Source organism: Lissotriton helveticus, chromosome 3_1 (assembly GCF_964261635.1).
Source record: "Lissotriton helveticus chromosome 3_1, aLisHel1.1, whole genome shotgun sequence".
NCBI classification, from domain to species: Eukaryota; Metazoa; Chordata; class Amphibia; order Caudata; family Salamandridae; genus Lissotriton; species Lissotriton helveticus.
The window spans coordinates 1,297,264,933-1,297,282,117 of NC_136061.1; the positions used below are offsets into that span (position 1 = coordinate 1,297,264,933).

Sequence of the window (17,185 nt, forward strand, 5' to 3'; positions counted from 1 at the left end):
TAACGGGTACTTGTAGAGCGTCTGGCAACCCATAGGACTCAACCCTCTCTGTTTCCGGTACCTTCTGCACCACAAACCTTCCGACTACACCCTGTACTGTACTAGGCTGGGGTGTCTCTTCACCTTTGGTAGGTGTCCACTCTGATATAGGGAGTGGTACATACCCCTCTATGGCAGGCCCATCATCCCTTGCGAGTCCCCCATCCTCCATTCTCCCAACGTTCGGAGGCGGTCTATCTATCAACAACCTATTTATCAAGTTGTCCTCCGACTCGCTCTCCTCATCCTCTTCCATGAGCCTCTGTTCTCCTGTCACCTCTCTCACTGGGTATAACTTATCCACCTCAATAGCCTGTACCTTCCATCTCTTGGCGTCCGCATCCCATTGGGCATCTCGCACTGCCCTTACTGATCGCTTCAACCTTTCTTGGCGCCTGTTCAGATTTCTGTCGTGTGCCGCCCTAAGCCACGCATTAAGGGCCTCAAACTGTGTTGGCCTAGGCGGAGGATTCAATGAGGACATAATTGATTTCAGCCGATGTAACCCCTCTAACCTGAACGTTCCATACTTAGGAAACGTCAGTTCCTTATTCCCTTCCGAGATCTTACTCCATTCCCCAATCCATAGTATTGTATGCAAGCCAACATTCGTTGCCATATAGTAAGCTGGTGTACCCTCTGGCGGTGCCTCTTGCCCATAATAAGAGTCCCTTCTTTTTCTCTTAAAAATCCCTCTCAAACATTTAAAACACTTCATGTTCAAAACCTACAGAATTTCTAATTTTCTCCGCGTCTGTTTACTTCCTGATGACAATCCATCAATCTCAGCACGGTTCTTGCTAACTGCCCTATCAGAACGCGGCTTTTCACTGATGTCACACCAGCCGCCCAATCTCAGCGCGGCTCTTGCCGACGTCACACCAACCGCCCTATCACGTCGCGGCTCCTCACTAACCGCCCTATCTCAGCGCGGCTCTTGCCGACATCACTCGTCCCCCTTTGCAGCAGTTCCCCTCCTTTCTCAGCTCGTCTCCGCGTTCAAGCGTGCGTCCCATTCATACTCCAAAAAATGATTACTTCCGTCCAAGCGATCACTTTTCTTTGACTGTCCGTCCACAGTCTAACTGTAATTGTCACCTTAACTGACGAAATGTCTTTCCGTTTACGTCCAGACAATCGCCTTCTCTGATAGGTTACTTACACACAGTAACTTTAGACCAGCGTCCGTTACTCACACACTCACTCTTACACTCCCCCTATCTCGGTCCTGCGGCGGTCAATGGTACCTCATGACCTCCTTACTCTGGTCGACAATTACTCTGGATGTTCGATACACCCGAACCACTTAAGCTCTACCCCGAACTTAAGATTTTACCAGGTTGCGCGCGCTCACAACCTTCTCACAATCACACTACAGGCATTCAACTCCGCAAGACATTACAATACAAATACAACACAAAACACCGCAATCTGTTCACGCATGACCCTTTTTATACTCACTCTCGTCCGAAACTGCTGCTTTTCTCTCTCCGTCAGTGCCTTCTTCGGCAGGCCACCTCTCGAACTCTAGGGACCTTGGGGTAAACTAACCTAGCCTAGATTACCCTCCTCAAGAAGATAACCATCCTCACTCTGCTACCAACTGCTGACGCAGGATTTCTGGTCTATTGTTACCTTACCAGATCCCAGCTCAGGTCGACTGAATCGTTGGTACCTGTCATTGAGTAAAAGGCAATCCACTACTAGGTTAATCAAGAAAGAACTTACACCACTCTAAAGAACCACTTACCATTGGAAAAGGTTTAAGAGTTTATTATAAAGCCAAAAATATCTGGAGATACAAACATCTCAGAATAAGATTCAAAAGATATACGGGTATCAATATAAAAAGAAATTCTCTAAATGCTCTTAATCGGCAAAAGGAAATTATCAAAAATATCTCGAATACCATGAGAGTTGCAAGAATCGCTATGAGTTGCAACTTGAGAGTCATTTACAGAAAAGAAAAGTTCAGGTTAGGCTGTCCCTACACTAGACTAAGTGACATCCCTACTTAACAAGATCTTTACCTAAAAAGGTGTCAGCAGTGGTGACTTCCAAAGAAGATCACACACTTCCCTTAGTCTTTGTCTCAAAGTCGAAGTCTTGCAGTTCTCTATCTGCCTACCCATCCGCTCTCTTAGGTTCCTCAGATCATCTGCCCTATCTCCACCCCGGGGTGCTTTCCCTAATACAAAATCACATTTCCAATAGGAACGCCCCTGGAGACGCCTCTCACGTGGTATCGATTCTGGCGGCAAATTCCAGTCTGATCCTCTTCTGGGCCCTTCGTTAAAGTTGACCTTGCTTCCCAGGCTTCTTCTCCAGCGAGACGGTACCCCCTAAAATTCCTGAAGACTCCTACAGGCATGTGCCGGGCTCTCTTGAACAAGAGTCCATTCATCACTTTCTGATAAAGGCCCCCTCGCACCTGCAAACAGACACTTTCTCGGTAGGCCCCAAATTCCGGCCTCCACCATAGCTTAGGTCGTAAACTATTTTTGAACAGGCTTTACATTCGTGCTCTGTGCGACCTCTCCTTAACGAGCACATGCAGATCAAAGAAGCGACTTTATCTATTCAGGCCTACTAGAATTACATGAAACGGGCCTCTGCAATATGCACATTTAATTTCTATGTTTAAACAGTATTCTAACTAACACACATTACTATAATGTAACACATCTATTTAAAACATAACTTCAATTCTATGATTAACAATACTCTATAGTAAAATGACATTAGAATCCAAGTTACCTAAAAGTGTAACAGCATCTTTCGTTTCTTGTGAAATGCCATGTGGCCTACACATTTCCATGGTTTGCAGAATTACATTTCTTTTTCACACAGCCCCATAACATGAGATTCCAACATCATTCTAACATTTCTACAAATCTCTACATTAGTTTTCCACACTGATATATGTATCTCTATTCTAATTAAACACTCATGTATATATTTTCTCCATATAAGTTTGACACTCTTGTATATTATATACTAGACTAATACAACGTGCTTGTAAATATGGTGCACTTCTACATTTTTCAGATTTGTGCTCTCTCAGATATTTTAGGCCTCAGAAATGTGAGGGAAATAGTGCCCGGCATGACTAATTCAAGGGTCATTAATTTATTTCTGAAATAAGAGCTTGCTGCTTAAAAGGTGGTCAGCTGTGGATAGTCAACTCGCAACACAGAGCATGCTGCAGGGAGGAGCATGGAACTGACAATAAGGAAAACGAGGCATCCAATATCTGTAATTTATCACAAAAGTAGACAGCTCTTTGATGCCTCTTTGGCCAGGTCACTGAAAGTGCACAGGTGCACTCGTCTAAATTCAAATTGTGTTTACATCTAATAATCATGGCTAGTGACAGTGTTTTCAATATTGTAACACTGCAGCAGCTCACTAATATTACTGCAAGTAATCTGTGACACCACTGTGACTTGTATTACAACGGCAAAGTTTTCAGATGACAGTATTGTGTTTACCTAATTTGGCACATATAAAAATATAGCTAAACTATAACAACCGTGTGCATGGCTATTTAACCCCTTAGCTGCGGCGGCTATTCCGCTGCAGTGCTAAGGGGGAGGGGGGCCGCGCGGCGTTCCCGTACTCGTGACGGAACCGCTCCGCCTAATAGAACGCTCAGCGCAGGCGCGGAATTCGCGCAGGCGCAGCGAACGGGCTGTGACGGAACCGTTCCGTCACCAGCACAGCCCACCCGAGGCTCATGAAGGAACGGTTCCGTCACGAGCACGCAAGGGGTTAAATAAATGTGGAAAAATACTAGCTGCAACATCTTTTTTTTGCTTGAGACAAAAATAAATGTGGATATATACAGAGAAAATGACATAAAAATAAATATGGATGAATACAGACGGAAATGTTAAAAAAATTCCATAAAACCGGGAGCCCTAACTATAACTCAATCAGTAAGTGATTTCACAGGATAACAATTCACAAATGACAACTAAAGTGAAAACATCAAAACTGAAACACATACAAATCAATTATACAGCTACAGCTACTACCAGTCAAAAAAAAGAGAGAACAATAATGAGGTAACCCATATACCCGTCAACACTGTTTCAATGGAACACATTCAGGATAGCATCCAACGACGGTATTTACATGTCATGCAATCGAGGATATAAAGTTTGGAAAACGTTTTCCCTCAATTACTATACTATTTAAAACGCTAGCAGATCCCCTGTTGGTTAAAGTTATGCCGACGCGTTTCGAAACCCTTTCTATTTTAAGGGATTCTTCTCAGGGCAGTGACCGGATTCTGTTGTTGTTTCTAGAAATCACATCAGGATCGTTGAGGGCCCAATTTTTCACGTTGTTGACCATAGGCTTGTGGCTCTTGATAATGTGGGTAGAGTTTGGGGAGTATTGGATTAGGCAGGTTTTGTTGTTTGAAAGGCACAAGTGCTTAAACATTCATTATTTTCTTTCTTTTTCCGGGCTGCAGTGGAGAAACTTCTCTCTGTGTCAGCCGTGATTTTAACAATTGTTTAGTTTTCGCAAGTGAGTAGTGCACATTAGGAAACCTACACCCGACGGCATAGATGAATTAATGTAGCCGGTTTTCAAGCGCATGACGTGCGTGCAGTAATTATGTTTATTTCTCAAACAGCTGTCCTTTAATCCGCATGGCAAAAATAGATAGGGTTTTGAAACATGTTGGTAGAACTTTAACCAACAGGGGATTAGCTAGTGTTTTAAATAGTATAGCAATTGAGGGAGAAACCTTTTCCAAATGTTATACCCTCGATTGCATGAAATGTAAATACCCCCCTTGGATGGTATTCCGAATGTGTTCCATTGAAACAGTGTTGCTGAGTATATAGGTTACCACATTATTGCTCTCTCTTTTTTTTTGACTGGTAGTATATATAATATATAATTATTTATATGTGTTTCAATTTTGATGTTTTCACTTTAGTTGTCACTTGTGAATTGTTATCCTGTGAAATCACTTACTGATTGAGTTATAACTGTATTTTTTGTTTTGATCTATTTTTTAGCCTAATTTTCACATTATGTAAAAAATGAAGTGTTGTCCATCCCTATTCTGTGTAGTTCTTAAATGCATTAGAATCTTTGGAAAAAAAATAATAATTAAATGATGTAGACCATCTTATTTGTGATTTTAGTCTCAGTCTGTTAAATAGTTGACAGCACAATAAATAGTCAGCTAGATATTCCCGTTTTTCTGTAACTTTCTGAATGTGGCATTTTTAGAAATCCGAAATTATCATTTGAGGGGCTTTTTAATTGCAAGTAATTTGACTATACACAGCATATCTCTCTCTGCTCCCTATCTGAAGTTAGCACTTATTAAATGTAATAAGGTGACTCAGTGTTAGTTAATGGGAGAGATAAGCCTTACAACTTGGAAACATGACCTTAGGAGTTTTCCTTTTCTAGGACATGTAAAATGTAACTACACATACCCTACGTTTCAAAACACAATGCACCGTTCTCTATGAGACTTTAGAGCCTATCTTAATTGTGACTTATAAGTACTAAACAGGAAGGCTTAGGCCTGGCAAAAGGCTTATTTTGTCTGATTGAAATCACAGTTTAAAATTCACTACAGACTGCAGCGGAAGGCCTGAGACATGATTTAAAAGGCTACTTTATTGGGTGGCACGAGTGTTGCTGCCCACTTGTACCAATTAATTTACAGGCCCAGGGTACATGTAGTGCCCTTTACTAGGGACTTACACGTTATTTAAATGATCCAATCAGGTATATGCCAATTGTACCATATTTTAAGGAGAGAGCACAAGCAGTTTGGCACTGATTTGCAGGGTCCTAATACCAAAAAAAATGGGTTCAGCAGCAGACAGTAAACATCTGGAGGTGATTCTGCAAAATAGGGCCTGATCCAACAATAGACATCACTAGAAAACACAGATATGAATAGGGTGAATGATTTGACTGAAAACATACAGGTCTCGGTGGTTCAGTAGCATATCAAGGGACAATAGTAACTTTTTCCCATTATATGGACTCTTGTGTGGTCACAATTTTTCATCTAGTGAGTAGGCACTACATTTTACTACCTACTTACTAGTGTGTCAATGGACAAACAATTGGACATAATGTTCTAGTGTGTCAATGGACAAACAATTGGATATAATGTTCTTTCTACTTTTATGTCCATATCAAGGATTATATTGGAGGGTTGGCATTAGCTTGTGATTGATAGTGATATTGGACAGTCTTCATTAGCAGTGATGAGTAATTTCATAGTAATGTGTAGTATCTTTGTTTTGAACTAGTATAAACACTTTAGAAAGTCTGTGAGGTTGACGCAGAGTGCACTGTTCTCTCCATGCCATCTGGTCTAGACTCATCAGGGTGAATGGCTCACAAGCTCCGCCACAAACATTGTATTTTTACTTTAGAGAAGGTGATTTGTATTTCACTCTAGCTTGACCAAGAATAAGAATGTCTTTTCTGCGCAGGGTGAAATTGATTGTCCCCATCTATGACAAAATGAACCCAGGATCCAGGGTTGCCATTTTCAAATGGATTGAAACGATCCACACTGTGAAGTCCTCGGCAGACAGCAAGGGTAAGAAGAGTCCGGATATCTATATAGAAGATGAGTGACGGAGTAAGCATGTAAGCTATTGACCCTCCACAAAGGTGCTCCTTGCTACAATGAGATGTGATCTTCCCGAGCTTTCAAACACTAATCCAAAAGCTTCAATGCACTTCTGATACTGAGATGAATGTAAAATTAGAATGTACAGAAAGAGAAAGACCATGGGGCAATTATCTGCCATTATAATTATATAATTAGCATTATCTGGACTTAAGGCAACAGTATTAAGGGAAGAGATTCATACATTTAGAGTATGGTCGATAGTTAGATCCTAATATACTGGTCTTGCATAGAGTAGCGTTTTGGAAACTGTTTACAGAAAAGTTAGATTTGAACTTTATATTTCAATGTTCTACAAGAAATGGGTATCTTGGTTCAGACCATGAAAGGAGGTATATCGTTGTGCTGTCTAATTACTAGTCAGATTCAAAAACATTTCATCTGAGGTTTATTCTGCATGTCCATACAATCTTTGGTCTCAATAAAAAACTTTTCTCTATGATTGCAAGCAGACTTTGTTCTCAAAGCCAAGATAATGTTTGATCTCTGCAGCGAATATCACCTAGATGTTGAGGAAATCCCTAGCACATTTGATGCATTCAAATGATGTATCAGTGAAACCAAGACCGATAACTGTGTTTTGTTTCTTAGATTTTTCTTATTTATCTTTTTTTAAATTGTTTTTATTAAAGTCAATGAGTACAATATATTCATTAATTTAATAAATTTAACAAATGAGATGACATTATTTCTCTCAAGGAAAAAGTAGTTCACAGTGAAGGCAGAGAAGAGAGAAAAAAAACAGTATTACATATCAATATTACACATTAGTCCCAGCTATCCAAAGACTATAGTTACATAGCTAATCATAATTGATCTTATTATAGCTGCCACTGTCTGACAAACAAAAATACAAACATTCTAACGAAAAGAGAGAAATATAATGAAAACACAAGGCAATACTTTTATACCTCCATATAATTCATAACTGCCCCCCAAATCTGGCGACCTTGTTTCCTTTTTCGTCTGCCTTTCACAGCATAAAGGCTATATTCCAAATTAAAAGTTGATAGAAATCTTGCCCTCCATAACTCAAAAGATGGGGGGTCCTTTTGTAGCCACATTGATGCGATACAAAGCCTTGCAACAGCAGTAGCTAGAAAAATCAAATATACAGAATGTATGGGTAAAGTTTCAACTGTCGATCCCTTTTCAACCCCCAATAGAACCTGAGTGGCAGATAATTGTATAGGTACCCTGTTGGAAATGGGGGTTGCCCAAGTCTCAAAGGGGGTAGCATGGCATCAAGCGGGCAGGCCAAACTTGGAGGACATGTGAAGCACTCACGCAGTACCCTCAGTCAACACACCAGGCACACCACAAAAGAGGCAGGACACCAGTTTGAGTTGGAAAATTAAGCAGTTTAGTATCTCCAACCTGCAAGGCAAAAATGCATCAACAGTGTCATCATAACACGGCACCAACTGGCACCAGAGCCCAGTACTTCAGAGGGGGATTATTTACATGGGATAAAAAGGGTTGAGTCCAAAGTCCATGCTGTAAGGGAAAAAGGATGGGTTAAAAATGTCATTAGATCTGGAGCCCAATCTGGCGGGGCCAACTCAGACTCTCATCCTACAGGGAAGGCTGTAAATGCAAAATACCACCTTAGCATAGATATTTATATCATGCACAATCACGCCAACCCAACCCCTGTAAAAGAAAACATCAGGGCAACATAGTACCTCATAAATAGGAGCACCTGTAATAACAGGCACAAAAGCATGCGATTAACCATTAGGTAGGAAAGTGGCCTCACCATAACCGTATAAACAGTAACCTAAAAGCCATGCCTAACCTCAGGGACCATCTGGCACAGGTAACTATGGCATTTCATTAGGCATGTCACCTGGCTAGGTGTATCAAACATCAGGCGGAACATACATCGCCTAGCATTAACATCAGGTAGAGGCCCTCCTTAAAGCTCAGGAACACCTGTAAGGGATTAGCTAGGCTCCCTCTACCAACAACCTCGGGGTATGAGCAGGGGCCTAGAATCAATCGTCAGGCCAGCTTAGGGCAGGACATCTTTAGCATAAAAACAGTAACCACAGATAACTGCAGGGCCTGAGTAAACAGCTTCCTTCAGGCAGGCCTAAACACTTTAGTGAAAATCATGTAACCTTGTGCTGTCATAATCCCTTAGCATTCAGGTGTCATCCCATTAGGAGAACAAACGCTGCACTACACAGCCAACAATATTTCCTAGCTGCAGGAATCAGCCAGTCATTAAATGGGGGTAAACATTTCATTACTGGTCAGGCTGGAATAAACGTTGCATTTAATAACAGTAACCCAATCAGTAGAACATTTCATCAAATAGGCACACCCTTCATTAAACGGGGCCTAGCGGTAGTCTATGAAGAACCATCCCCCAGCCAGGGGTTAGCTTTATGGCCAGACCATCACTAAAGGCTTTTGCCCATGTTCTACCCACTTTCAGGTCTTTCTTTGGCTAAGTAGGGCCAACGGGACCCAGCCACAGTTTCTCCCGGGGGAGGGGCGAACTCGAGGCCTTCTCCGGCCTTCCGCCCTCCTCCCCTGGGGATTACCTTTTTGTCTTCGGCCCTCCGGGGCCCTTGCGTTGGCTTTTGGGCAAGATCGGGGCTGAGGACCAGACGGGGGCCGTGCCCTCTCTCCAGGGTCCACTCGTCGACGATACCGGCCTTCTCAAGCTCCGGCAGGCCAAGGACCAATCAGGGCCCAGCTTGGGGAAAGGCACGACTGCACCCGCCTATCAGCTGCAGCCTCCAGAGATGTAGCCGCGGGGTCCAATCCTTGTGCGGCGTTGGCGGGGGCGGGCCGGTGACGCGGCCGGCGCCCCCGTCACGTGGTGGAGGTCGCGATGGCTTCAGGCCTAGTGCGGCCTGCTTGGAACGCGCGGCGGTCTCCTCAGGGCTCCAGGGGCCACCGCGGAAGACTCCACGCAATCGGGCCGGGCGCGGCCCTTGACACCACGGCGGCGGCCCTCTCCTGGTACCGGGGGCCGCCGGGGCAGACAACAGCGCTTCGGACCCAGAGCTTCACGGGGCTGCGGCGGTGAGTGGGAAACAGCAGCGCTTCGAAGGGGCACCGCTTTCAGGTCACACACAGCTCCTAGAGGCCAGCAGCGCTTGGCCAGAATAGCCCTCAAGGACACCCAGCGCTCGGAGGCACAACCATGGTCTCTGGAGTCACAGCAGGCTTGTACAGAACAGCGCTTATCAGGGGGCACGGCCTGAGAGCGCTTGAAGGCAGTTGAGGCAGTTCAGGACCACAGCTCCCAGGACCCTGGGGCCTCAAAGGGGCACAGCACAGCTCTTTCACAGTCCAGGGCCACAAATTCCCATGGGGGGGTGGACAGTCTCACTACAGTTCCTCAGGCCACACAGCCCCAGTGCTTCTCTTCCCACAGTGCTTGCTAGGCGCTCCAGGGGCAAATTATCTGAGGCAGGTCAGCAACCCTGGGTTCAGCACGGCGCTTTAGATTTATAGCGTTTAGGAGTACAGACAGTCCCAATCATCAGCCTCAGGGGCACACTCCTCACCTCCTTGGCGCTTCTTCCGCGCAACGCTGACGGAATTCCCGGTCCCCACAGTGTCAGGGACCTGGGTAGGGGCCCTCCCTGGTCAGGGGCCCATGGGGACAGCAGAGGGGGGGGTCATAGGGGTGCAGGGCCCAGCTCACAGGCCCATGTGGCGGTAGCACCTCACAGCAGGTCCCCTCTCTTCTTTGTCCCAGCGCTGACTGACTCTCTGGTGACACTTCACCCTATTTATACCCTCCTCCCAGGCAGTGCCAGGACCTTCTAGAATGTTGGCACATCTAGCCTAAACTGGTTCTAGGGGAGGGGGTGAGCACCCTGGGTGCCAGGCTTTCCCTCCAAAACTAGGGGTAGCTGGGTAATATTATCTAGACCGCTGACCTATGTCAGTCCAGTGGCAAAACCCATGGCCATGGCATCCATTTTAAAAACAATACATTTCAGTCAGGTACATTTTCAAAATGGGGGTGCAGTTTTAAAATGGGGGATTTTACAAGTGCTCACATTATGTCAGGTAATTACATTTTTCAAAAGGGGTCTCACACCACTCATGGCCTATACAGGTTTAATCCCATGGGGGAGACAATCCAGATTAGGGGGTCAAAAGCGAAAAATTTTGGGGGGAAAAGGCCAAGTCCAACACGACTCCCCCCCAGCCAAAAGCCAGGGTAGACATATCAATGCCTTGATGGGCTTCCCTGCTTGGGGCGGAAAAAGGTGGACGCAGGCCTGCAACTACAGGAGCACCTGCAGTCTCTCCTCCACTCTGGAACCCAATGGTTCTTTTTCGCATCCCTCCTTTCACCAACATCACCACCCCACTGGTGTTCCCTAGTGGGATGTCTCTCCTTCCTAGAGTGGGAGGCTCTAGCCTCAGGCTTGTAATTCCCTTGGACCACTCTCTTCTCTCCAAACTGCCACTGGTCCACCCATCTGGGGTCTACACCCTCAGACTGACCAGCCCTTAGGGGCGAGGCTCTCCTCCCCCTACTTCTCCTCCTAGGGTTCCTCCATCTCCTACGCTGGGGGACACCCTCACACAACTCTCTCCCCAACCTGGAGCCGAAACCCACAGGCTGAACCGGTGACAGGGGCGAGTCCTCCCTCTCCCTGCACCCCCTCCCAGAGTCCCGCACCCTCCTAACTGGAGTAGTACCCCTGGGAGTCACCTCCGGGGGGACTCTGGTTACAGAGGTCCCTCCCACCAGGGCAGGCAAACCCTGTCCCTGGCCACCCAACCCAGGATCTGCGCCCTGTGGCTGAGCTGGTGACAGAGAAGAGACCTTCCTCCCTCTGCACCCCCTCCCAGAGTTCCGCACCCTCCCACTGGGAGTAGTACCCCTAGGAGTCAAATTGGTAGGGACCTGAATTACAGGTACCCCACCCTCCAGGTCAGGCAACCCCTTAACCTGGAACCCCAGTCCAGGATCTAAACCCTGTGACTGGTCAAACCCCCGAACCACTGGAGCTCCAATTAATGATGCTCCGGGTCCTCCTGACATGAGGGGATCCTTTCCACGAGAAGGCACACCGGGACAGCCTAGACTCCCAACCTGGGGTTCCCTAAAAGAACTCTCCAGTCCCTGTGACTGCAGTTGGGGCATCTCGGGACACCTCCCCGTCTCACTCCCTCCTTTAGATGGGATGTGAGGCCCTACAACCCGCCCACTATCCTGGGACCTAGCTGGGCTTCTCACCTCTCCCGCCACGCTGGGTCGGAAGATCCCTGCACCTCTCCTTTCTGGATCACTCCCCAATGTCTTCCCAGACGCTCTGGCACTTACCCAGAGGTCTGCCTCCCGTGCAAGTTCCCTGGGGTCTGAGAACCCGCACCGCAACAGATGGTGACGCAGTCTTGGGAAACAACTCCTCAGCATGTGCTCCCGGATAACGGCATGGCACAGCCCTTCCCAATCCTCCACTGCTCTCCTCACCACCCAATCCTCCAGTACAGTCCAACACTCCTCCTCAAACTCTCCCCAGGACTGATGGGACAGCTTTCCCCTGCCCCTAAACACTAACCCGTCCTCCTCTTCCGGGGAATCAGGCACAGTCTCTTGGGCTTCGGGAGTGGGACTCCTTGCACTGGACCTACACTCGCTGCCACCACTGGATCCCACCCTCTTCGGTGAATCCAGACTCCTGAAACCACTCTCAGGGGACAACCTACCCACCTGAGCTGATCTCTCTCTGGCGAAGGCCCTCTCTGCCTCTGCCATCCTCTCCAGCGCTAGGACTTTTTCAGTCTCTAGTCGCTGCTCTTCTACCCTCAGCTGCGCTAAGCCCTCGGCATGCCTGAGCTTTGCCAGCGCCAGCTGATACTCCCTTTCCTCCCTCCTATCTACCCACTCTTCTGGGGACAGGGAAAGGGATGGGGCAGTGCCCCCGGGACTGGACCCAGTGCGAGACTCCCTATCTCCGGTGTCCTCCACAGCTACTGGCGTCTCTGCCCTGCTAGACTCTTCCTCCTCCTCATCGGAGCATTTACCTCCCAGGGTTCTGGATGGGGAGCCCTCACTCTGGTCTCTAACCCACTGACCCTTCAACACTTCGGGGGGGTAGTCAGACAAGTCCCCATTAACCTCTAAGGGCTCTCCCCTCTTGAGGGCCTCATAGAGAAACAAATTCCTCCTAATGTTCCCTACTGGGGGTATCCCTCTCTCCAGGAGGAAGTCTATCACCTCCTGTTCGGTGTACTCCATCAGTTCCACTTCCTGGTAAATCAACCCCATCGTGGCGAGGTACACCCGGGACACACCCTCCCAGTGGAACAAGGGGACAATTCAGAATACTCTTCAGGAGGAAGCAATCAAAAAACAATATTCAGCCAAACAGCAATAATCCCCACCACAAGGCTCTACCTGTGGTGTAACCTGTGGCCGCTGTGGTACTGCGCAAACACAAGTCCTATCCCACCGCTCTGCCACCAAATGTTGGAAATGGGGGTTGCCCAAGTCTCAAAGGGGGTAGCATGGCATCAAGCGGGCAGGCCAAACTTGGAGGACATGTGAAGCACTCACGCAGTACCCTCAGTCAACACACCAGGCACACCACAAAAGAGGCAGGACACCAGTTTGAGTTGGAAAATTAAGCAGTTTAGTATCTCCAACCTGCAAGGCAAAAATGCATCAACAGTGTCATCATAACACGGCACCAACTGGCACCAGAGCCCAGTACTTCAGAGGGGGATTATTTACATGGGATAAAAAGGGTTGAGTCCAAAGTCCATGCTGTAAGGGAAAAAGGATGGGTTAAAAATGTCATTAGATCTGGAGCCCAATCTGGCGGGGCCAACTCAGACTCTCATCCTACAGGGAAGGCTGTAAATGCAAAATACCACCTTAGCATAGATATTTATATCATGCACAATCACGCCAACCCAACCCCTGTAAAAGAAAACATCAGGGCAACATAGTACCTCATAAATAGGAGCACCTGTAATAACAGGCACAAAAGCATGCGATTAACCATTAGGTAGGAAAGTGGCCTCACCATAACCGTATAAACAGTAACCTAAAAGCCATGCCTAACCTCAGGGACCATCTGGCACAGGTAACTATGGCATTTCATTAGGCATGTCACCTGGCTAGGTGTATCAAACATCAGGCGGAACATACATCGCCTAGCATTAACATCAGGTAGAGGCCCTCCTTAAAGCTCAGGAACACCTGTAAGGGATTAGCTAGGCTCCCTCTACCAACAACCTCGGGGTATGAGCAGGGGCCTAGAATCAATCGTCAGGCCAGCTTAGGGCAGGACATCTTTAGCATAAAAACAGTAACCACAGATAACTGCAGGGCCTGAGTAAACAGCTTCCTTCAGGCAGGCCTAAACACTTTAGTGAAAATCATGTAACCTTGTGCTGTCATAATCCCTTAGCATTCAGGTGTCATCCCATTAGGAGAACAAACGCTGCACTACACAGCCAACAATATTTCCTAGCTGCAGGAATCAGCCAGTCATTAAATGGGGGTAAACATTTCATTACTGGTCAGGCTGGAATAAACGTTGCATTTAATAACAGTAACCCAATCAGTAGAACATTTCATCAAATAGGCACACCCTTCATTAAACGGGGCCTAGCGGTAGTCTATGAAGAACCATCCCCCAGCCAGGGGTTAGCTTTATGGCCAGACCATCACTAAAGGCTTTTGCCCATGTTCTACCCACTTTCAGGTCTTTCTTTGGCTAAGTAGGGCCAACGGGACCCAGCCACAGTTTCTCCCGGGGGAGGGGCGAACTCGAGGCCTTCTCCGGCCTTCCGCCCTCCTCCCCTGGGGATTACCTTTTTGTCTTCGGCCCTCCGGGGCCCTTGCGTTGGCTTTTGGGCAAGATCGGGGCTGAGGACCAGACGGGGGCCGTGCCCTCTCTCCAGGGTCCACTCGTCGACGATACCGGCCTTCTCAAGCTCCGGCAGGCCAAGGACCAATCAGGGCCCAGCTTGGGGAAAGGCACGACTGCACCCGCCTATCAGCTGCAGCCTCCAGAGATGTAGCCGCGGGGTCCAATCCTTGTGCGGCGTTGGCGGGGGCGGGCCGGTGACGCGGCCGGCGCCCCCGTCACGTGGTGGAGGTCGCGATGGCTTCAGGCCTAGTGCGGCCTGCTTGGAACGCGCGGCGGTCTCCTCAGGGCTCCAGGGGCCACCGCGGAAGACTCCACGCAATCGGGCCGGGCGCGGCCCTTGACACCACGGCGGCGGCCCTCTCCTGGTACCGGGGGCCGCCGGGGCAGACAACAGCGCTTCGGACCCAGAGCTTCACGGGGCTGCGGCGGTGAGTGGGAAACAGCAGCGCTTCGAAGGGGCACCGCTTTCAGGTCACACACAGCTCCTAGAGGCCAGCAGCGCTTGGCCAGAATAGCCCTCAAGGACACCCAGCGCTCGGAGGCACAACCATGGTCTCTGGAGTCACAGCAGGCTTGTACAGAACAGCGCTTATCAGGGGGCACGGCCTGAGAGCGCTTGAAGGCAGTTGAGGCAGTTCAGGACCACAGCTCCCAGGACCCTGGGGCCTCAAAGGGGCACAGCACAGCTCTTTCACAGTCCAGGGCCACAAATTCCCATGGGGGGGTGGACAGTCTCACTACAGTTCCTCAGGCCACACAGCCCCAGTGCTTCTCTTCCCACAGTGCTTGCTAGGCGCTCCAGGGGCAAATTATCTGAGGCAGGTCAGCAACCCTGGGTTCAGCACGGCGCTTTAGATTTATAGCGTTTAGGAGTACAGACAGTCCCAATCATCAGCCTCAGGGGCACACTCCTCACCTCCTTGGCGCTTCTTCCGCGCAACGCTGACGGAATTCCCGGTCCCCACAGTGTCAGGGACCTGGGTAGGGGCCCTCCCTGGTCAGGGGCCCATGGGGACAGCAGAGGGGGGGGTCATAGGGGTGCAGGGCCCAGCTCACAGGCCCATGTGGCGGTAGCACCTCACAGCAGGTCCCCTCTCTTCTTTGTCCCAGCGCTGACTGACTCTCTGGTGACACTTCACCCTATTTATACCCTCCTCCCAGGCAGTGCCAGGACCTTCTAGAATGTTGGCACATCTAGCCTAAACTGGTTCTAGGGGAGGGGGTGAGCACCCTGGGTGCCAGGCTTTCCCTCCAAAACTAGGGGTAGCTGGGTAATATTATCTAGACCGCTGACCTATGTCAGTCCAGTGGCAAAACCCATGGCCATGGCATCCATTTTAAAAACAATACATTTCAGTCAGGTACATTTTCAAAATGGGGGTGCAGTTTTAAAATGGGGGATTTTACAAGTGCTCACATTATGTCAGGTAATTACATTTTTCAAAAGGGGTCTCACACCACTCATGGCCTATACAGGTTTAATCCCATGGGGGAGACAATCCAGATTAGGGGGTCAAAAGCGAAAAATTTTGGGGGGAAAAGGCCAAGTCCAACATACCCCCAGAATCTCAGCCGAAAATTTCTCTATATGTCCTATAAACATGGTTAAGTGCCTACACGAATAAAAAACATGTACAATATCAGCAGCTTTGGTCCCACAGCGAAAGCACTTGGTCCCATTTACACAACCCCACTCGGACAATTTGGCTGGCGTGTAATATAAATTGAACAGTGTTTTAAAATGTTGGGCATGCAGATTTGCTGACATGAATAATCGGCCAGCCAGCTATAAGGAAGTCTCCCGTTGGATACCCTGACAGCCCAATCGGTTGTCCCATTTATGATTTTGAGATTCCAAGTCATTATCTAATGTATCCAACATTAAAATATACAGTGTGCTGATCCGTGAACCTTTCCTGACTGCCTCAACAAGAGGATTAGCTTGAATTCTCCATCGGGCTTTTAAAAAGTAATCACAAATTTGTAGATATTTAAAGAAGTCAGCCCGAGGTAAATGAAATTGATCACTTAATTGATCGAAAGATTTCATGTCATTTAACAAAAATAAATCACTAAGGCCCAGATGCATGAAGCTAAAAACCGCTCGCAAAGGGGCAGATTCTCAGAATCTGCCCCTTTGCGACCGGTATTTTTGCTTTTGGGATGCATCATCCCAAATGCAAAAATCGCAAGTTAAGAAATCGCAAAATTGCGATTACTTAAATTGCTATTGCATTTAAGGAATCTCAAATTGAGATTCCTTAAATGCAATGCATTAAAGTTAAAAAAAATTGCGATCTCGCTAATAGGGGGCGCAAATTACCATGAAGTTCAACTTCATGGTAATTTGCAAAAACTTTGAAAAATGCACTAATGTGCATTTTTCAAAGTTCCATTTTACACACAGACATGCCCTTAGGGCATGTGTGTGTGCAAAATGTACCCATATGCAGATTTCAGGGGTGCAACAGGGTGTCCTTTTGACACCCTGGCACCCTTGAAATTGCAATCTCAATTTGCGATTCTCTAATTGAGAATCACAAATTGAGATTGTCATCCCATTCATTCCTATGGGCCTCTAGGCCCATAG

At 47.5% G+C, this 17,185-nt stretch overlaps 1 protein-coding gene across 1 annotated transcript in view; it reads left to right on the forward strand.

The window, feature by feature from the left end:
- LOC144824244 (uncharacterized) overlaps positions 1-17,185 on the forward strand; it is a 154,817-nt gene that overhangs the window by 51,908 nt on the left and 85,724 nt on the right. The window contains exon 2 of the mRNA XM_078683387.1: positions 6,525-6,634. Coding sequence (XP_078539513.1) covers positions 6,556-6,634 — 79 coding nt within the window. The 5' untranslated portion in view covers positions 6,525-6,555. The remainder of the gene's footprint in view (positions 1-6,524; positions 6,635-17,185) is intronic.